We start from the raw sequence: 22408 nt of genomic DNA, 5'->3' as shown, positions 1-22408 counted from the left end.
AATTAACTATTATAATATTAAAATAGGGACATACATTATTTTAATATAAGAACTGAGGCAGAGGGCATGCAACTAAAATTTGCTATCAATATTTAATAAATATTAGTTAGTGACAATTTTAAAAGTAATTACTTGAAAAAATCTAATCAAGCATTGGTGTTTAGGGCAAGTTCAATAATACAAATCAAGGACATTCTTTTTAAACGATTTGTTTAAACGATTTGTCATGTTCATTTAACATGACAACAGCATGGAATGTATATTTTTATGCTACAACATAATGTTTTAAGACTGGCAATAATTCATACCCATCCCATTTAAATGCAGGTTACTCTCTATACATTTCTATTTAAATTCTAGATTGCAAATTAAGTCAAGATGGCCGAACCGGCTTCATTTTTTCTCTCTGAACTATTCACCCAGGACTAATTTAAAGCCAAGCCACACTTAAAATTACCATTTCTTTATAGAATGGGTACTTGAGGTGTGCAGAAATAAAAACCACTCTATTTTCCATCTACATAAGTAAGCTGTTCCTTCCAAGAACATAGTAAAGTCTTCAACTGAAGTTTTATTACTAAAAGAAACATTTAGAATACTATTAACATACTTTGTCTCCAGTGACATTTTTCAACCAGTTCACCATAGTGGCCCTATCGTTTCCTGTGTGTGTGTACATAAGAAACCTTAAACCTTGAAAAAGGACTTTCAAAAGTAAACCTAGAAACATATAGTCATTTCAGCACTAAAATACTGTTTGTAAAAATCAAAAATTATGCAGCTAGACGTGTACAGAAAATTCCATTGACTGCTATCGTTTGTGAAATATGGTGGGCATAAACAATTCATATTTCTATCAGAATACTTGTTATCCTATTATAATAACAATGGCAGTTGCAAATCACTCAGGATTGTAGTTTTTAATAGGGTTAATATTGCTAGCTTACCAGAAGTTGTATCCCTATACATTAGGCAAAAACAGTCATTAGTAATATGACTCTTTCTTTCTCTTTGATATTGAGAATAGCTTCTCTCTTACAAAGGATTAAGTATTTTCAAATATATTCTTTGATTATTGTAAATGTATAGCTCTTTCCAGATTTACATAATTCTAAAATTCATGTCCTGGAAATCACTGACTCTTTATAGCGTCAAAATTATTATTGTAGTACATTAAACAAGAGTTGAAAGCCAATGTTAATTAGTCACTATGAATTTGTCTGAAGACCATTTTCTTAAAACTGAGGCTTCAAAAATATTAGTATACAAAACTAAAGTGAACAGTAGACTCTTTTTCAAATATGTCAAACATTAATCTGAACTTTTTAATTAATTATTATTATTTTAGATTGCATTAAAGCATATGAAGTAAAGTTTTGTGATATTATCTGCTTGATGCAAATTTGTGTAATTAGACTCTTCATACATAAATCCTCAAAGATCAGAGGTAGGGATGGAGATAATGGAAATCCCTTTATCCACAAAGGTATTGATAAGCACTTCTTGGGGAAGGTATCATGATAGCCTACCAAAGGAAATACGCTAGGTGACACTGAAGCTGTGAAGTAGTTTATTTTATATAGTTAAGTTCAGCAATGAAAAAATATATGAGTAAACAAAGAAATTTTAACAGGAAATTGACCAGCATGATCTGATACCTTTAAATGCACAGAGAAATAATCTCCTGCCTGGAAACTCTCACATAATTTAATAACTGTTCAGTGTCATTCTAAGCAGGGAGAAATAGGATTGCAAGATTTTCTACCATTCTCTAGAAATAATGTTTTAATTCGTTATAACTTTTTGCAGAATTGGTACAGCTTTACTGGATTTCCAAGATAAATGCAAAAAAAAAAAAAGGTCTTTGACTATCTTACTATTAGGTATCTTAATTAAATGGCAATTAACACCAGTCCATGACACAATTTGCAATTTAATATGGACTTTTAAAATATGCATTGCTCTCTGGCAAAGTAATAACATCAAAGCACAGCGGTGTTGAAAATGCAGTTACACTGGAAATCCAGATCTAGGCTGAAAGCTCTGGTCTTACCTTCCTACTAAAAACGATAAATAACAATGAAATTATTTTTTAAAAACTATATAAGCATTTGCAATAAAATCTGAAAATGAATCCCACAAAGATTTGTCTTTTTAGACATATACATATGCATACAGAAAACCACCCTCATGTCTCTAAACCTACCTCAGTTCCGAGCAGTCACTGGCTGTCAGAAGTAATGATACCATTCCAGCTTTCCATATATTGAAAATACCTTTGAGTATTGAAAATACTCTTTCCTTAGGGCCATGTCTTCTAGACATACGCAAGCAAGGTCATTAATAATAAGTGTTTCTTTCCTTTTTTTATATAGACAGATAAAACTAAGCTTGCACTTGTTCCAATTATTCAAACTAAGGTTAATTAAAATACATGATACACCCTGGAAGAGTCTTCTTTCCCATTTAAATTGTGTACTTTCAAATTTATCTCTTTGATTATGTCAAGTTTGGCTTCTGTTTCCTTGTCTCTGATATTAGTAAGCTGGAGTAAGTCTCTTCAATTCCTTTTAGCTTTAAAATTCTATTATTTTGTACTTATAGTCTCTTCTAGAGTGCCCCATATTGCTTGTAGAGTCCCATGAAAACTTTCAAACATAAAATAATATTTCTGATGACAATAGAGGCTATTTCTTAGCTAAGAAGAAAAAGTTGATTTGTGATTTTCAAGACTGCAAAGCCAAGAAGGTTTCAAATCTTCTAATTATGAGTCTAGAGGAGAACTGTTTCCGAATCACCTCTACTGGAGAAAGTTTTAATATTGTCCAAAACAGAGAAATACAACTGAAAACCTTCCATAAAACTTCCCAGTAAAACTTCAACATAATTGAATACGACAAGAAGACATTCTCAGTAAAATGTTCAAAATGGGTCTCTCTTCAGCTTAGTCCTGAAAACCAAATGGTAAAATCTTTGAAATAAGGCACAGACTTCCACACGTAATTTTTCTACACAGCTAAAAGGAACACCAGGATTTTTCAACCAGCTCATGAATATAGAAGCAGTTGAAGAAAATCAAAGACATATAGAGCTATCTCTTTCTAAACACAACCTTTAAAAGATAATTCTTAGAGTCCGCCTGCCGATGCAGGGGACATGGGTTCGTACCCTGGTCCGGGAAGGTCCCACATGCCGCGGAGCGGCTGGGCCCGTGAGCCATGGCCGCTGAGCCTGCGCGTCCGGAGCCTGTGCTCCGCAACGGGAGAGGCCACAACAGCTAGAGGCCCGCGTACCGCAAAAAAAAAAAAAAAAAAAAAGATAATTCTTGTCCCGTCATATCTTCTGGAAAAACAGGTTTGTAAATATCCATCATATGTCACAACATAAATCCCTCCCAAACCACTGTTGTTTTCCTACTTAAACCAGAAAGTGCAATCCCAAAATCTTATGGAATAAGCTGTCAGTGTTATCCTCTCAATAGCAATAACTTGATCTCCAGGAAAGAATTTGTTTTTCTATGGAAGTAACACATTTGACGGTTCACAAAACTTCAAATTCCAAAAATAATGCCTCATTATAAAATCTTAGCCACCTTCTTTTCTCCCCGATGGTGGAATTATCAGAACTATAACAAAGAAATAGACGTCAATGAAATCAATTAATCAATCATTCAATCTACGCTGAAAGAGTGTATGAGGTTTCTGTGACAAAGTCATCTGGTATAAAAAGCACTACGGAAAACAGTAGTAGTACATTCCTTACAACTCAGATATTACCTCAGGTGTTTAACTTCTGTGCTTCACCTGCTTTGAAAAGACTGTAGTTACAGGGAAAATGCACGAGGCTCAGATTTCAAAGGGAACACCTGTGTTTCAGGACATAGAGGCTTTGCCAGGTACTGAGAAAGTAGCAGCGTTACCTCAGGGCAATGCACATATTAGGGTCTCCTGTAAATTACAGAGATGTGAGGCAGATGCGGCAGAGTTTTACTTAAAATCTACTTCAAAACAAAGCCTTAAAAGTCTTTAAAAAGATAATTTAGGGAATTGCCACTTCCTTTTACTAAAATTAAAATAATTTTTGGAATGAAAATTTAATGTGTGGATAAACTGACAAGATCATTTTAATTAAACCCATTGTTTCAATATTATACAGATAGACCGAATGCATGGTGTAGGGCGGATTGTCTTTGTGAGGCAGCCTAGACATTAATTCAACAAAATCCTTACATTTCTACAGAATATCTGCTGATTCATCTCTCATCTCCCTGCCAAGGCTCTCTCAAGTCTGGCGATAACTTACCTACCTCACTTATAACCCACTCCTCAACATGGGTCCTCTACTGCTGGCTCTCTGGAACGTTAAAGTGCTGGTAAATCATCAGGAGATCTGATTTTGACTTGGTAGGTCAGGAGAGAAATCAAAAAGTTATGACATTTCTAACACTGGTGCCAGAACCATACACTGAATACTTCAAGAAGCAAGGTTCTAGTACCTGTCTGTTCATATTTCTCGGCCATTGAATCCATCAGAAATTTTCCCCTACAGGACTGTTCTTTCTTTCCCCCCCCTCCTTAGTTACTTAAACTTTATCCTTTCACCAAAGTCCTGTTCACAATCACTCTCCTCTTGGAAGTCATTCCAACCACAATATATACTCCATTTACCTCACCCTTCTCTGAACCTTCTTAAACATATAATTTACCAATTACTGTATGTTCTCCTAGATCTGTTTCTACTACTTTCGGTCTTAATTCTCAAACTAGAATTTTAAATCAAAAACTGTCCCATACTTTATCTGTGTTTTCTTAATGTCACCTAATATACTTGGCATATAATATGTTGCCAATATGTACTCATCGATTATCTCTAGCCTCAGCTGGCCTGTCCTGGGCAATAACTTGGATCAGAGATACAGGAACCTAAATTCCCTGCGTCAAACATACATGTGTGATATAAACTCGGGTGAAAGGGTGTTCATGATGTACCTAGGCTAAACAAAAGGTAATTCTTGAAAAGCTGAACTTGGATTATTCTTGTAAAGGTCATATATATCTATCTTTGTATTGACTTTGTGATAAATTCAACACTATAATGCTTTCATTATTTTTGTTGTCATTTAGGAGAGAAGCAGTTAATCTTCAAGACTATATTTTGAATGTTTAAGGAGACCTCAAAGGAGACTTGAGAAAGTACAGTACCACCTATGTTATTTAAGTCTTCATCTACAAACATTGAGCCAATTTATAAAAATGAGGACCTATGTTTTAGTTTATTTATAGCTCATAAATTTAGATAGATATATGATTAATCTAAAACTCAAGCTTAAAATATGCATGCTAGGAAAGATAAACTTTCATAATAAATCACTCTGCATGCATCAGTTCATATATTTAAATAGCAAACTGAAAGTAACAAGTTTTGCAAGTAAATAAAATATTAATTGCTTTTATTTATTGTACTTGGGGATGTCTTTTTAATTTTCAAAAAGAAAAAACAGATGGGTTAACAAATGAAAACTTCTTTTTGAAAAAATCAGTAAAAGATAAAGTTTATGGACAAATAGAAACCGAAACCTAAAATTTAACACCATTACTTCAACTTAAACCAAAGGCTAATATAAGAAACATTTAAATGCATATGTTTACATACTTTTAATGAAACTGCTATAGTAAGTTGCTCATTGTTCCTATATTGGGAATTCTGTGTTAAGTTTTCACTAATTCCTGCTTCAAGAACGATAAATTATTATGCTTCCAAACAGTCATTGAGAGCTATGTAAACCATATGGTCTCCTGTTTTCCTTGGCTGCTAGGAAACTCAAAGCTGGTTTAGTAACCATAGCATGGTCAATCAGATGTTTAGGTGTCCCTTAGGAACTTGCCTATACATTTTTCTTCAACAACTAAACAATGACTAAGAAGATGATGTAAAAAAAATACAGTTTACCAAAGTCTTTATTTGAAAATTTGAGAAAGAATATTGTGTTAAATATTCTTCATTTTTTCCCACATAGTCACTCTCACCCACTTGCTGCCATACTCTATGTTCCAAAACGCTCAACTCTACATCCTGAGTTACTTCATGCTCTCTTGGCTCCTGGGTTCTAGTTGAATTTGGCCAGTAGAAGACATGGACAGGAAGTAAGAGGGTGAGAGGTGAATTTAAGTATGTATTACCCCCTCTTCAACCCCACTCATCCCCTGAGTACTCTGCCTCACAGTGATGGCGCCTGTGTCCTTTCATACAGCCCTACTACCAGGCTCTGGTCCTCGCCAGGCTGTGGTACCACGATTCATGCCTGGGTGTCCCCCATCCTTGTGGCTCGCCTAAGCTCTGCCCACAACTCTGCATACAGAGCCTTCATTAATTTTTTCCTGTTAAATCCTTGTTATTGTGGCATTTGTTTTCCTAATGAGAAATAATATCTGAGAATAAAAACATCTCACAGAATGTGTATTAGTAAGCTGTCTAACATATTACCCGATACCTAATATATCTTAATAAATGTTCTCTTATTCCTCTATTCCTCTAAGAATCTGCTTCATTTGCTGTGATTCACATAATCTTTTTATGGCACATTGTTAATATTCACGAGACTAAGGAAGAAATTTAAACCCCAAATTTTGAATGATTAAAAAAAGATAATCACTGCCACCTAAATTTCCAGTGAAAAAGTAAATTTCTTAGAATTCAAATTTAACACACTGTTAGTTATAAAACGAAGTTTACAGTAAGTTGTGCCTAGCTTTGCTTTGAATCTATTGACAATCAACTCTATAAGTCAGGACCTTTGTTCATATTAAATTTCCAGGATGATATTTCCACTGAAGCCTCCAAGTAAGTACCTGTGTAGTTTAGGTTTAGTTTAGTGTACATACACACACACACACACACACACACACACACAGAGGAATAGTTTAAAAAGTGTTAATAAAATCAAAGTTTGGAAATCCTTTGTAATAACTGTATAACTTACAAAAGTCAAACTAATACCAAATTATGTCAAATAAAATGCTTCTTCATAGGTATGCAGAGAAGGAAAATGTATAGGGCTATGTTGCTCAAGTCTGCCATGAGTCGCGCTTGATAGAGCAAGATTATTTTCATCTTTTCAGCTGTTCTCACAGATCATGACTGCCATGCCCTCTTCTTTGAATCAACTGTACACATATTCTCATATCAACATCTTATCAGTTAAGGTTCTCATCATCCAATGCCCTCAACCACGGTCCCTACCACACGTTGACTATAACGTCTTCCAAACACTATTTCAAAATGTACCTCTTCTGAGAAGACTTTCTTGGTTACTGCTTTATTCTGAAATACTTTTAGATTTATATACAGTTTAAAATATATTCATTTGTACTTCTTATCACACTCTGATTTACATTTTGAAAACAGTTCTCCAGCAAAAGCCATGGCATTCTGATCATTGTATCTCCTGGAAGACTCTATCCCTACTTGCTGAAGGGTCTGGCCATCCCCACTTCATGAGACAGAGGTGTCCATAACCCAGTATAACTCTGAAAAGTCACTAAAATCCAATGCTAATTTAGCCACTTGTCATACTTATTAGAATGATTTTACCCTAACCAAAAAGCTAATGTACTTAAAAATAAAACATAAACACTTTGAAATGAATGCTTTTGCAAATTTCTAATAGTATTTTCTTGTCGAAACAAATCAAATCCTCTTTCATTCTGCCCATTTTAGAATCACTGTTGAAAATCCAATCATCTTTTTATTTTTTCATTCATTCATTCCATTGTTTCCCTTTCAACTAGCATAAACTGAGCTTAGAGCATGTGTCAGCCTCTCAGCTAGGGAAATGCAAAAGTTACGAAAGCACAGTTCCTTCCCACAAAGGAAAGTAAGGCTAGAGAAAGAGACAAGGATGTAAATAACAGAGGCAAAGGCAGGTAGGAAACACTGTGGAAGCCAGGGAACTGGGGTGAAGTGCACCTAACTCCGTACAGGAGGGTTTAGACAAGAGAAGATTCGTCATTAGAGGTGAGTCTTGAAGGAAGAGCAGACATTCACTAGAGAGAAAACAAGATGCACATAAGTCATTCTAACATCTGCAAAAGCAACAGGGCTTGGCAAGATCCCTACAGCATAAAAAAATCCAAGGTATATGGAATAACGGTACAGATGTTCCTGTGAAATAGCACTGCTTTTTATTTGTTTAGATGTACGCGCTATGTTCACGGAATTCAGTTCACAAAGCTCTTCTCTCAGCCCTTTCTTTCTAGACTGGAGTTCTGATGCTCTTTATTCCACCTTCATTCAAAAGCCTCCCTCACGCCCCCCCCCCCTTTTTAATCTCTTCGGTTTCCTGCCTCTGGACAACATCTGATCTCACTGTAGCTTCTTTTGAGCATATCAGTCAATCTTTCAGTATTTCAGAGTTGGATTTGCCATGTCTTCAGCAAACATAAGATATAGTTTTATATTTTATTCCCCTGTTTAGATGGTTACTTTGTACTGTTTGCTTACTTTGTACTGTTTGAGTTGCAACAATAACACAAAGGGGAGAGTTATAAAGAGTAACTCCCATGCTCATTCTTGGGTCTTATCTAATAGCTCATTATCTGATCTAGCCGACCCTTCCCAGCCCCACACTGCCACCTCCTTTCTTGCTCGCTTTGGAATTCTACTTCCTTCTCACTCATATGGCCTTTAGAGTCTCTCCTGTCACTGACTGCACTTCACTTTCCACCATCCTGCAGAACTGTGCCATCAACTAAATTTGACATTTCATTTTCTACCCCTCCTCCAAGCTGATTTAAACACTGAGTGTTGGGGACTCTTACTGTTCAAGCTTCTTTATCTTTTTGGTTTCTAAGCACTTCATGAAAGGGAATGAAAAGGAGTTTCTATTTTCCTGCACTAATAGCTAGAGTTGCTACCTTATAAAAAGGAGAAGGTGAATGTGAGAGTTGAGATGAAAAAGAAAGTATCTGGATCCTCGCGTCAACTTTTAATGTCTTAATTTAGACCTCGCTTTCTCCAGAGAGCCTAAAGCTTTCTACTCAAAGTTCCATTCCCAGACAGCAGCTGCCTCTTCACCTGGGAGCTGGTTAGGAATGCAGAATACTGGGGCCCACCCAGACCTACTGAATCAAAATCTGTATGTTAACAAGGTTCCAGGGAATTCGTATGCACAGTAAAGTTTGAGTGGCACTAGACTAAAGCACCCCTCATTTCTATTCCCCAAATCATACCTAGCTGCTTTCCCATGAAAAACACTTGCTACTCAATTTCCTGACGTTTGACTTCAAATTTTTCTTTGATTAAAAACAAAATATAAAGCATTTAATATAGACTATTAAGTAGATTGTATCCATATTCATATATTGCCTTTAGGTTAATGAGTTTCTAATAGAGAAAATCTGTTCCCTTTTTCCCAATAAGTTATATCTAGGCAGTTGACTTAATTGTACCTCATTGATTCTGTTAACTAGTTAAAAGAAAAAAAAAAAAAGTAAGCTTCACTGGATCATAGTTCCAGGTTCCTACATTTGGTGAGTTTAATAACCCACTAATCCAAGTCACATATTTGGGTCATTCCCATAATTTAATTTTTAGAGTTCCCATCCAACTATGTGTATTTAACCTCACTCTGCAATGTGAACCTCAAAAACATTACTTTGTCTATATCTGTATCTGTACTTGATCTGTATTACGTACTAGCTGAATACTTAAAAAATCCACCGCCCTCCCCCTACCCGGGCTAACATGCCTTTAATGTCTTTTACATCTCCAGGAGCTGCCTAGTCAAATGTCTTCAGAGGTCAAGCAAGTGACACCACATGATGTGGCTGGAAAGAGTGGGGTGACCTACGGCAAACCAGAGAAATCATTACTTTGAATCTTCCTGCTTTTTGGAAATAGTTTACTATTACATACTCTAGTAACACATAACCTAGTAAACCTCTTCCCTATCTATTAGATTTTGTAACCTAAAGCATGGTGAACCAAATGAACTTAAAGTACTTCCAAACATCTCATACATTTGACTCCACAGAGATCTTTAGATAGTAACTCCAAAATTACCATTTCATAATATCCTATCCTCACACCCCTCCATTCCTGCTTTCTCAATCTCAGCTGACGATCTTGCTACATACTTCACTGGGAAAAACAGAAGCACCCACGTGAAAATTCTTTTTCCATTAAATACACCAACCGACCTGCTTGTGTACCTACAACCTCAGCCTTTCCTGTCAAAATAAATGAACTGACTTTGGAGTTATATTTTCTCCCTTCCATGTCAAGTGCTTTCTCAACTTGTGCATTTCCATTAACTTACAAGCATGCTCTTTAAAGAACAAAACCAAGAGCATTGCCATATACCCGTGTAGTGCTAGCTAGTTTCAGATCTTCACAGCAACGGTATCTTGAGGAGTTACTTAGTTCCTTCTCAACCTCCTCACCTTTCGTTCTCTTCCTCCCACTTCAGTAAGACTTCGGGTCATACTCCACCCCTGAAATGACTCATCAAAGTCACTGGCAGCCTCCGTGTCCACAAAACCATTGTTGGCTTTTCTTCCTCTTACTTCACTCCTCAGCAGTATGGAAGCTGTTGAACTCTCTTCTCCTGGCTTCTGGGACACCAGGGTAGCCCATCTTTTCCCCCAACCTCACTGACCACTTGTTCTCAGCTTCCTTTGCTAGCTTCTCCTTTCTGCTCAACCTCCATATGTTGCCGGGCCAGGGCTCAATTCAAGGCATTCAACCTCCGTCCATAAAAATCTTCTCAGATGGTTTTGTTCAGTCAGTTAAGATGGTCCCTAATAGCATCTACATGATTTCCACATTTTTATCTCAAGTCCCACCTCTCCACTGACCATTAAACTCAACTGAGGATGACATGGCATCGCAAGATAAGCTTGGCCAAAAAGAAACGCCTGATTTCATGGCCACCTTCTCCTTTCTGTTTCTCCTCCTGTTTCAACGAATGCTTCAACTATCCACCAACGTGCTTGAGTAAAAATCGAAGATCCTTATCCTTCACCCTTCACATTAAAGCTATCAGAAAACTATCAGCAATACCGTCTAAACAAACCCTGAAACTACCCACTTCTCTCCATCTTTACCACTGTCACCCTGGTCTCAGTCACTATCATCTCTCACTCAGAAGATACCAGTGGCTTCCTAACTATCTCTCTGCTTTCAGCTGTGACCCTCCTGTAGCTCACTCTCCACAACATAGAGTAATTTTATGAAACAGGAAATATGACCGGGTCAATCCCTTGCCAAGAATTTTCCAATGACCTTCCGTTTCACTCGAAATAAAATCCAAATTTCTCTTCACCAATGACCCAAAAGGAATTCTCGCCCCTGCTTATATGTCTACTTAATTTTCTAACACTTTCCTCATTTCTAAATAAAATTCAGCCACCCTAGCCTTCTTTGTGGTCCCTGAAGACTCCTACCTCATTCCTGACTTAAAGACCTTTTGTCCGGTATTCCTTCTGCTTAGATCTCTGGAGCTTTGTTCAGCTGACTCCTTCTTGTAATTCAGCTCTCAGCTCAAAAGCCCCTGACTCAGAGAGGTCTTCCGCAACTGTTTAACATGTTAGCTCCACCTTTATCATTCTCTATCATCTCACTTTGCTTATTTTCATTAGCTTGTTGAACCTTTTACACACTGATGTATGCTTCAGCACCAAAAAACAGTGCCTGGCACAAAAATGCTCAATCAGTAGTTGTTGAATTAAATGTTTTTCTAATCACAAATTTATCAATGAGAATAACAAATTGTTTTAATCAATTATAAATGCCTTTCTGTAACTTCTTGAAATTATGAAGACAACAAATACTTAGAAAAATAAGGAAAGGGTTATTAAACATACTTACTGTAATACCTTCACCAGACAAGTCATTACCACTTGAATTTTCACATTTTCTTCCAATGAACTAAATGTTTTATGTTATATATATATAATATATATATAAAAGACATAATAACATATAAAACGAGCATAGATTTACGCTAGTTTCATAAGCTTTAATTCAATTAGTCAAAATCATCAAAAATACGAGAATTTACATTTTAAATCATGTACAGTTACGTGGTTGTATAAATTCCTAAAAGAAGTATGTGAAAGAACAAAGCTGAACAAGAGCAAAGAATGTTCTTGAACTAAACGTCACTCTTAATTGTGATGATTATAAATGACCACGTTTGCTTTTAATGAAGGCATTCAGTAAAGGTAACTACAAAAACAATTAAGCTAAGAAATTGCATTTTCCTACTGACCGTAATTATAAGTTTGGGATGTGTTCCCTAACTAAACTACCTCTTCTAAAACTAAGTTAAAACTTTTGGTTAGAAGAGAGTTAAGGCTGCAGAGCCCACCTGGCCCATAGGATGTCATTCATGTTTGATGAATGAGTGGGTGAACAAGCTTGCTCATTTTTCCCATCCATTCTTCCTTGAACCATCCTAGGACCACTATGATGCCACCCAAACTGTGTTATCAGACCTCCAGTGTGGCCTCCATATCTCAAAATTCAAGGGTCCTCATTTTACTTGATCTTTGTAAGCAACATTTAACAGAGTTGATAATCCTTTCTGCCTTTCTTCGCTTGGCTTTCAGGACATGTTGCTTCCCTGGTTTTCTTCCTGGTCCTCCATTCCCTTTGCTGCGGCTCCTCTCCTTCCCTACGTCTACACTGTAAAGTATGTCGAGAGCTCACTTCTTGAACATTTCTTCTTTCTGTACTCATTCCCTTGATGATCTCGTCTCTTCTACTGCCTTTAAATACCACCTAAATTCTGATGAATCCTAACTGCAAGGCCCAGATTAGACTATACATATCTAATTGCATACATGACAAATTCACTTGGATATTTAAGGGAAATCTTCAATTTAATCTATCCAAAATTGAGCTCCAGCTTTCTCTACCAAAAGCTGGTCTATCCACATCCTTTCCTGTCTTAAAAAATGGTAACTCCAATATTTCCAGTTCCTCGGGCAAAATCTGTACAGCCACACCCCACATCCAAAATCTGTCTGTGTTACCTCCAAGACGGAATAAAATCCCAACAACACACTCCATGATGGTGCAACTAGTACTTAATGAACAGGAACTGGGCCACTGACCTGTTCTGCTAAAGTTCTCACCTTCTCTTGTTTTTAGGGGGGGTGGGAGAATAGACTGGAGGTGAGGGCAGACCACGCGGGGAAACAGCAAGCACCTTTATCCTGGGAAGCAAGGAGGCAGAGTTTGCTTCCACCTCCTCTGATCTCTTGGAATTGGGTTGGCAAAATGGGTATCAGTAACCTGCTGATTTCTAGAATCTCTGTAACCACTCTGAAGTCAGTACAAGTTGAAAGTTCCCCATCGATATTTAAACCAGAATGGAAACTGCCACCAGTTTTCAAAAACCGCAGCCAGGGCTTGGGTGGGTTTAGACCTTGCACCAGATGCAGTAACTCCCAGCCTATTGGCTGCCTGGCTGGCCAAGTCAATTGCACTAGTCTTGCAACAAGACTTCCTTGAATTTATCAATATTGATGTCATGACTACAAAGGAGTTTCAGTGTGGAGTCACACCATGCCACTTCTCTTCACCTTCAAGGCTACCATCCCACTCCTAGCGACCATCAGTTGCTGGAATGATTGTTGCAATAGCCTTGAATCCCTGCTCACACCATTGCCCCACCTCCCACCACTTTAAAGTCTGTTCTCAACAAACCAAATCGATTCTGAGTAAGTATAAGTAAGACCATGATATTACTCTGTTCAAATGGCTCAAATGGCTTGTCACTCAGACTCAGAGTGAGTCTTTAAAATGACTACAGTGATGTGTATCTGTTCTCCTCAGATAAAGCTCTGACCTCATTTTCTGCATTACTTCCACACTCACTCTGTGTCAGCCACGTGGGCCCCCTTGCTGAGTTGGGATATGAGGATCTTTACACCTATTCCAGGAAAGGAAGAATGTTTGTTATGTTTACTGCTGGGTCCTAGACAGTGCCTGGCATTTAATAAATTCCTAATACCTGCTGAATGAAGGAATAAACAACAATAACAATTTTAAAATTTTGTGATGCTTTTCTGGCTCTGGGTGTTCCACTCTCCTAATGAAACTGCTTGTCGTCTCTTGCCTTTCTAAGATCCTAGGTTTGCTGCTTACATTTAATGAGGAATCTTAATCTCCCAGAACTCCAGGGTAGTAGAACTGAGCTACAATGTCACTCTCTTCCTATAGGTACTGCCATCTACAGTGGAACTTCCAAACAGGAAACTACATTAAAGTGTCAATGTCTTTAAAAAAACAAACAAACAAACAAAAAACACACAACTATGTATCAAATTAAGGTTTTGAAAACTTTTAAATTCAGTAGAGGAATAAACAAAACATAGCTTTATTGTATCTAAACAACATTAGTGAAGTAAACAACATTAGTGAAGTAAAATAAAAACACTTTAAGAAAATTAAATGTTATTTTAAATATAGAATAAACTTTAAAAACTTTAAATAACATTCTTTGAAGCAAGAAAGATATTTCAGGTACCTCTAAGTGCATATGGATTATACTGTACATCACTAAGAGATGCAAATATTTAACTTTTGAAAGCTACCAGGCAAGTGCCAGTATACAGAGAGAAAAATCATTGTTTTAGGAATCAAGAGTTGCAATAAAACCTTCCTGATAGTGAATTCCTGCCACTTTTAGCAAGATAAGAAATGTGTAGACACTGAGCTTTGGTAAGTAAGTTATGATGCCATCATTTCATTCTTTGCATTTATTCTGGATATATGTCATTGGTGGCAAATAATGTCAGAAAATGTGAAGTTATGAGAGTTGTTTTGTGAGAGCAACTCACAAGCTAAAAATCACTTTTTCAGGCTTGGATTCATGCTACAGAGTGTCAGAAACAGGGCAGAACTCAGACTAGCACCACCCTGTTCAGCAAACTAGGTTATCCCCTGTCAAGTTTCTGGAATTATCTGCTGCATTGAAGCACAGAAGAGAAATATCTGGATTTCCAGAGTTAAGCATGACCATATAAAGAATATATGTGACAACTGGAACTAAGCCATTGTTTGCATCAATATGTACCATGGACAGCAAGTACCACTGGCTATTTGGCTTGGAGCCTCTGGCTGCCCAGCAAAAGGATAAATATCCAGATATATTTTGTTCTACATTTGGAAACTCTGCTGTGCAGAGTTTCTGCCCCTAGTCTCACCATATGTGAAGTGAGAGCAAGCAGGCACAGCCATCAACCCTCCCAGCAGAGTATCTGTCAACGGGGGGATGGTGGCGGTGGGATGAACTGGGAGATTGAGATTGACATATATACACTAATATGTATAAAATAGACAACTAATAAGAACCTGCTGTATAAAAAATAAATAAAATTAAAATTAAAAAACAGTTCTCTAAAAGACATGGAAATAGTTATAATAGTGGAAAATGGCTTATATAATTAGCATGATATAATGACACATGTCATTTTTAGGTGACGTGTCCTTATGTTGCTAAAATACATTCTAGACTTAGGTACGCTTTCTATCACAGTGAGCTATTTTGGATTTTAGCCAATCAATAAGTTTTAGAGGCTCTATTAAAAATTTGTTAGAAGGGGTAAATACTCATTAATTTAATTATGTAATTAAATGATTATTTAAATTAATTTATTATTTAAATTCCAGAGCATTTGAGTATTATCTCAGCAGCTCTATATTACAGGACAATTTTTAGTATAGCACGAATATTTTAAAAAAAAATCCTGGGTTATTTATTCCTTCATCTCTGGTATTTCCAGTTTCCATGTCACTATCTCTGGTGTTGGTGATATCCTACCTTCCAGAACTTTTATTGTTTTAATTCCCCTTTCTCACCTGTCTTTCATATTTATCTCATATATAATCTTACCTATTCTTCCATCCCTCCCTTTATTCAACACATATTTACTATCACTCAGCAATGTTCAGTCAACAAATATTTACTGAGTACTTCTTTGCATCAGGCACAGGGTTATAAATATAAGCAGGGTACATCCTTACCCTTCTAGGAATTCAGTCTTGGAAAGGGAAATAGACACGTATATATACAATTGCATCAGAGGAAGCTTTACAGAAAGACAGAGTCTGCGCACTCTTGAATTTGTCAGGAGGAGACAGGATGCACAGGCATTCCGGGCACAGAGGAAACTGAACTAGCAAAGAGGCACAGAGGCATGAGGAACACCACCATCTCTAAGAACAGTGTATATTTTAAGTGTGAACACAGATTCAGAGATACGCAAGGGAGTTGAGGCTATGGGGCATACTGGGCTAGACCTTTTGTAAGTTATTCAAGGTGGGCTTTAGCTTGCGAGCAGCCAGAAGTTCACAGAAGCTTTGGGCAGCTGAGTGACCACCAGAGATTTGTCTGAGGGAAAAGACAGACTGAGTAACAGAGAGGAAGGCGGACTAAAGTAGAAATAAAGTAGGACTAGACGGTACAGTCCATTGCAGGGGAAGCTGCGGTACCCATCACGGGGGTGGTGGAGGAGGGCGAGACCACGAGCATCCGTTAGGATGAAACAGAAGACATGGATTCAAAGGACATTTCTGAGACAGAATCTAGACAATCTGACAAGTAACTGTGTATTTATGTTTGTGCGTGAATTTTACGTGGAAGTGGGTAGGGGGAATGAGAGCAAGGCAGCAGCTGAGGATGTGCCCAGTTTTCTTTTTGTTTGTTTGTCTTCTGTTTAGAGAGGACTAAGCCGATGTCCATGACATTCAGGAAGAAAAGTAGGACCCTGGGCAAGGATGGAACAAAAGCAGCTCATTTGCTTTTTAGAAATCTTAAACTTGAAGTAACTGGGGAGTCAAATTGCATGGAGAGGACCCAGTGGGCAGTCGGAAATAGGAAGACAATGCTCAAAGAGGACTGTTGGATGGAGTGTCAACTACAGAGCCATCAATATACGGATGGTATTTAAAGTCAAAGGAGTAGATAAAGTCCTGTAGGAAGGGAGAAGGCCGAAAGTAAAACCGTTGGGGCCAAAAGTAAAGTTTTAAGAGATGAACAGCAAACAAGAATATGCTGAAGAAATAACCAGAAAAATAAAAGAACCAAGTGATGGGGTCAAAACCCATGGAAAGCAAAGGCTTGAAGAAAACTAAGAGTGTGCTCAACAGGGTCAAATCTCTTACCTCATTGCAGCCTGTGGGTTTTATATTCCTACATCGATTTTACCGATGAGAAAAGCAATGCCCAAAATGATTGCTGATCGTCAGACTTCGCATACCAGTAAGCAGCAGAGACAACGCGAGAACCTAGGTCCAGCGCCAGTGTTTTTTCCTCAAAAATCCATTGCCTCTTCAGTAACAGCTTCATTTGATGACCTAAAAGCCCCAATTTTTCAATGTATCCTAAGTTAAATGCTGGTAATCTCTCTCCTTAAGTTCACTGGTTTCTATCATTAACAACTCGTTTCTCCCCTTCCTGATTCTGCCACAGGGCTTTGCTTTCATCAACCTATTCTGCTTCTAGTTTCCTACAACCAGCCTGCCACTTACTCCATGTGTGTTGGTTCCTCTTCTTCTAACTGAGAAATGGCCTCCACTCTTGGCCACAATTTGTGGTCCTGATCACCTTCCAGGAACAACATAAACCTCATCTTCCCCACTGATTAACTCTCTCGCTTAGGAATATTCCTAAATTATTCTCGATTATTCTGTGCTCCCCTGGCATTATTCATACATGTGAACAAAGAACTCTGTGTCCTTGCTCACTTGAAAATTTTCAAATATGTCTATTCTTTCTTCTCAATCAGGCTATAAGCTCTTCAAGGGAAGAGGTGGCCTTGCAGAAGCCATTTTTAACCCTATTAAATGAGCATTAGAGTACGGGTAACGTTGTGATGTCAATAAACGTGGATGTGACTTGGCTGCCGGAGTTCAAGCACAAAGAGTACACTAAAGTAAGCACCAAATGTAAATAAGGTAACTGGCTATGCAAATTTTTAACGTAATATGACACATAGAGTGTAAGTGGCCAAAAGTGGTGGCACTTATCATAGAGCATTGCAGATTTTATAGGAAGTGGCTCTTTAGTTAGTTTTTAATTTTGTTTTATCAAAATAAATACACTTTAAACAACTATTTGAACAAATTTTGTTTTCACGGGTTGATCTACATCTGTACTTCCATTATTAATATGTAAGATATAAACCAACAGTATTTCAAATAAAACAGTATTGTTCATTTAGACTTTCCCATAAATTTGTTTTCTAGCAAATGTGTTCCAGTACTACCACTGGGAAATAAACTCCTCTGCAGCCCAGTTATTGGCCAGGACATAGTTCCAGTACTAACAGTATCTAAGGGCAACACAACATAAACCCTGGCTGGTTTCTGAATCTACATTTCAAGGACAGAATGAAACCAGTGAAAGTAAAAAGAAACTCATATAAACATCCTAGACCAGACATCATACAACAGGCAGTTATTTTCTTTGGAAGTCAGACATGAAAACAAATCACAGAATGTTCTTTCATTATTCCCATATTACTTAAAACACACACAAATATTCTCAGATTTCTTTTTGTGGGTTTAAACTCTCAAGTTCTTCCTTATTTTAAATAAAAAGCAACTGAATACCTATCCACATGGAATAAGCATACAGTGGCCTACTTGGAAAAGCTCCATAATTGGCTCTTTCTGTTTGAAAGCTCACAGATGAAGAAGTCATAGAATTTTGTACTTTGAACAAACACTTTAAAATACACAAAAATCAGAAATGTGAGACATTACAGATGTCATATCGTGCACAGAATTTTGAAAAGAGTGAACAATTTCGTCAGATATTCTATTTAAACAGTATAAGGAGACATAAAATTGGTTAAATGTCTTAGTAACATTTACTGGGACCTTGTAATTGCAATACGCCTGATAATGAGCTAAACTTTACACAGGTCATCTCATTCCTCACATAATCCTCACAGCAACCCTCTGAGGTGAGTGCATGTGCTAGACATGAAGAAACTGAAGTAGAGGGAAATTTATAAGCTGCCTACAGTCACCTAGCTAGTATCAGTGGCAGAATTTAAACCCTGATGGCCTGATGTTTGGGTCCCGACTCTTAATCTCTGATGAGTTCTCTTGAGTGCTACCTACTTTCTTTAGGGTAAAATATTTTTCTAGAAAAAGTTAAAATAATATAATGAAATATTTTGTAATGGGTAATGTTACCTTAGAATTTCCATGCTTCATGAAAGTTACCTAAATAGAGAATACCTATCAAAACTAATGTAAGTGCAAAAATAAAAGTAAAAACCAGAATGTGTTCAAATTAACTGTACCCCGCAATGTGTCCAAAGGAAAAATGTTGGCACCACTGTTCCTTAAGTTTGCGGTCACCAATGATTATTATCAGCCTTTGCTAGTGCATTCCTAATTCATGCAAGTAGTATAGATTTTTGGATTTTTTTCTGAATATTTAGGGTATGAAGTATGCTATTAATGAGTTATAGTCTTACAAGAGTAATAACTGATAGTCTTTAAAAAGTAATTTTGTTTCCCCAACTTGCTAATTTACTCTCAGAGTGAATGTAAGGTTATTAAGGATAAGTCACATATTTTTATTTAATCCTTCACCCAGGCTTATTTTCACACATCAAAGTTCACAAACAAATCCAGAAGAAGAAAAAAAAAGCCATTGCCAAAGTATTCCTTAACGAAAAGCAACCACAGAAATGTACACTTTACAATATGTCATTTACATACTTCTAAGAAACAATGGCCCATTAGAAATGATATAGTTTGCAAGGCAGAAATAGAGACACAGATGTAGAGAACAAATGTATGGACACCAAAGGGGGTAAATTGGGGGGTGGTGTGGTGGTGGTGTGATGAACTGGGAGATTGGGATTGATATATATACACTTATATAAAATGGATAATTAATAACAACCTGCTGTATAAAAAAATAATAAAATAAAATTCAAAAAAATGTAGGGAAAAAAGGTAATATGGGGGCATTAGGCAGTTAATAAAAATACTCTTTTCTAGAAAAAAAAAGAAATGACATATATCTATATCTATCTACCTATCTATCCATATATGTATATCAGCCATCTGGAAAGCATCTTCAAATTATTGATCCTTGATTTTTTTCAGATCCACCATTCATAAGAAGATTCCATCGGTTAGGAATTAGGAAACAATTATTCTACTAAGTCACTTAAAAGCAAATACACCAACCATCAGCACTTTCAGGACAGGAATCTTTCTCCTAAGAGTAGAATTTAAAGTACTTAGTAGGAACATTAGACCTAAAGGTATTTACTTCTACTCTGAAATTCGAAGAGCTCTTAGAACGAAAGGAGCACTAATAAAAGAGTATGCGGAAGAAGATACTCTTGACGAAAATCTTTTTTTTTTTTGAAGTTTTATAGAGGACGAATAGTAAAAGGTTAAATACTAGCATGGTGGAATTTAACCATGGAAGCTAAAAGCATTATTAAACATTTCTATGTACATACCATTTGAAAATTTTTCTTACCATATACTCCATATTAGAGGCTGCTGGATACACCTGACTTCGTAACTTATTATGAAGGTCCAGGATACTCTGCATGTCATTGTCCGTGATGGCCCTTTTCCCTCTTTGCTTTGCCATCCACCACTCACCATCCTCATCCATGTACTTTTCCAAAAGTTTGTCCAATAAAGTGGCATTAGGAACCACCATGGCTGGAACTGCTCTGGCCATGAATAGCACTGTGGTTACTCGGAGCCACTCCCGCGCAGTACACTTCATAATGAATGATCTCAGGATGTCCCCGGGAAAAGCTCCAAGAAAGGTTCTTCCACTCCGTCTGGCTATAAGGACATGCAGTGTAATTAGGGTGAAAATCCCGGCAGATATTAATTTTCTAATAACAAAACTAATCCAACAGTTACAAAGGGATGGAGCCAGTTTGATTTGTTTATATAATGCCAGCAAATGGACATGCACTTTTTGAAATAAATTTTCTCCCATCCATTTTTCCTCCAGAGGACTTTTCACAATTGTTTCCACAAAATAGACAGCAACATTTTCCAAGATAATGTGCATGACGCCAAAAATAAATGGCAAAAGTAACCGAGAGGAGCCAAAGCTTGAAAATAATTTCTGAATTACAAAGCTTTAAATGGCTAGATATATACAGCCTGCAAAGGGTATGATGTCCCTAGAATGTTTTATCAATCAATCCAGAGCTTCACGTGTCTCTCTCTGTTTTAAGGTATTATCTCAAGTGTCCCATCTCTGGTTCAGAATGTCAACGAAATTATGAAATTGAGGGTGAATGTTGTAAAGAGGTACAAACTGTTATTCACACATATATCCATGGGTACTTCTAGAGGGACCCCTGAATTAATGCGAGTGAATAGTTACGGTCGCTGGGGGAAGTCTCTTCTTATACAGCCACAGGTCAAGAAGAAAATCTTTATTTCCTAGAAAGTGTGTGCCTAACCTGTGGCCCGCACCCGATAAAGCCAACAGTACGCGGGCAGCTTCACAGCCTCTCCTCCCACCCGCCGCAGGCGCGCACTGTTCACTTAACCTAAACCAAAGGGCGCGACGGGAGGAGGTGAAACTCACAAACTCAGAAGGAGCTCCCACAAATCTCCATCGTGGCTGCTTTCCGAGCAGCCCACCCACCCTCAGTGACCGACCATTCTCTGCACGTTGATTTTTTTTTTTTTTTTAAGTAGAGTTTAAGAAGCCAAAAGAAGATTGGAGAAGGCGGTGCGGTTTTAGAAATGCCCTTACCTCTCCAGCGTGAAGTTCCCTACGAGAGCTGAGCCGAACAAGACGGCCGGCTTCCCGCAGCCCGCACGCACGACTGCACATAGACAGCCCGGTTCGGGCAGGACCCGGGCACGGCGCGTCCTCGGGCGACGGGGGCGCTGCCTGCAGGGGGACGTGGGCCCCGGCCTCCGCGGCTCCTCCCTGGACCTGGAAGGAGGAGCAGGCAAAAAGTGCTCCAAAGTTAAGAGCCCGAGGCTGAGGCGGAACAGCGGCTGCCCGGTTAGCTCGCCAGGGTGGGCGCCCGAGCTTCTCGGAGCCTTATCAGTCGGCGCGAGGGGCGGGGACCCGGGCCGGGCTGGGCGGCGAAGGCTGGAGGCGACCTCGCTCCCCCGCTCGGTGCAGCCGCCCCGCGCAGCCCCAGGCGCCGAGCGCTTCCGCCGCTTACTCGAGCTCCCGGGCATTTATTGCGGTCCTAGCGCGCGCGCACGTGACGTGAGCTCCCCCTCCTCGCCCACCCCACCTCTGCCCGGCCCTGGACGGGGGCCCGCGGCGGGAGCGACGAGAGGCCGCCCTGCTTCTCCCCACGCCCCTCACCCCCCGGCCCAGCGAAGCCGGGACACTTGGCCTTTGTGCGTGTGCTTTGGGCTTCAG

The 22408-nt window shown here is 38.2% G+C and overlaps 1 protein-coding gene across 1 annotated transcript in view; it reads right to left on the bottom strand.

Annotated features, from left to right (window-relative positions):
- The window catches only part of CRISPLD1 (cysteine rich secretory protein LCCL domain containing 1), a 43951-nt gene extending 21778 nt beyond the window's left edge, over positions 1-22173 (bottom strand). Inside the window, exons 1-2 of the mRNA XM_065895031.1 lie at positions 21779-22173; positions 20525-20844 (exon numbers count right to left, since the gene is read on the bottom strand). Coding sequence (XP_065751103.1) covers positions 20525-20782 — 258 coding nt within the window. The 5' untranslated portion in view covers positions 20783-20844; positions 21779-22173. The remainder of the gene's footprint in view (positions 1-20524; positions 20845-21778) is intronic.
- Between the last annotated feature and the right edge of the window lie 235 nt (positions 22174-22408).

This window comes from Phocoena phocoena, chromosome 17, assembly GCF_963924675.1.
Source record: "Phocoena phocoena chromosome 17, mPhoPho1.1, whole genome shotgun sequence".
Lineage (NCBI taxonomy): Eukaryota > Metazoa > Chordata > Mammalia > Artiodactyla > Phocoenidae > Phocoena > Phocoena phocoena.
The sequence above is the reverse complement of the archived record's forward strand: the minus strand, read 5'-3'. Positions and strand labels throughout refer to the sequence as shown.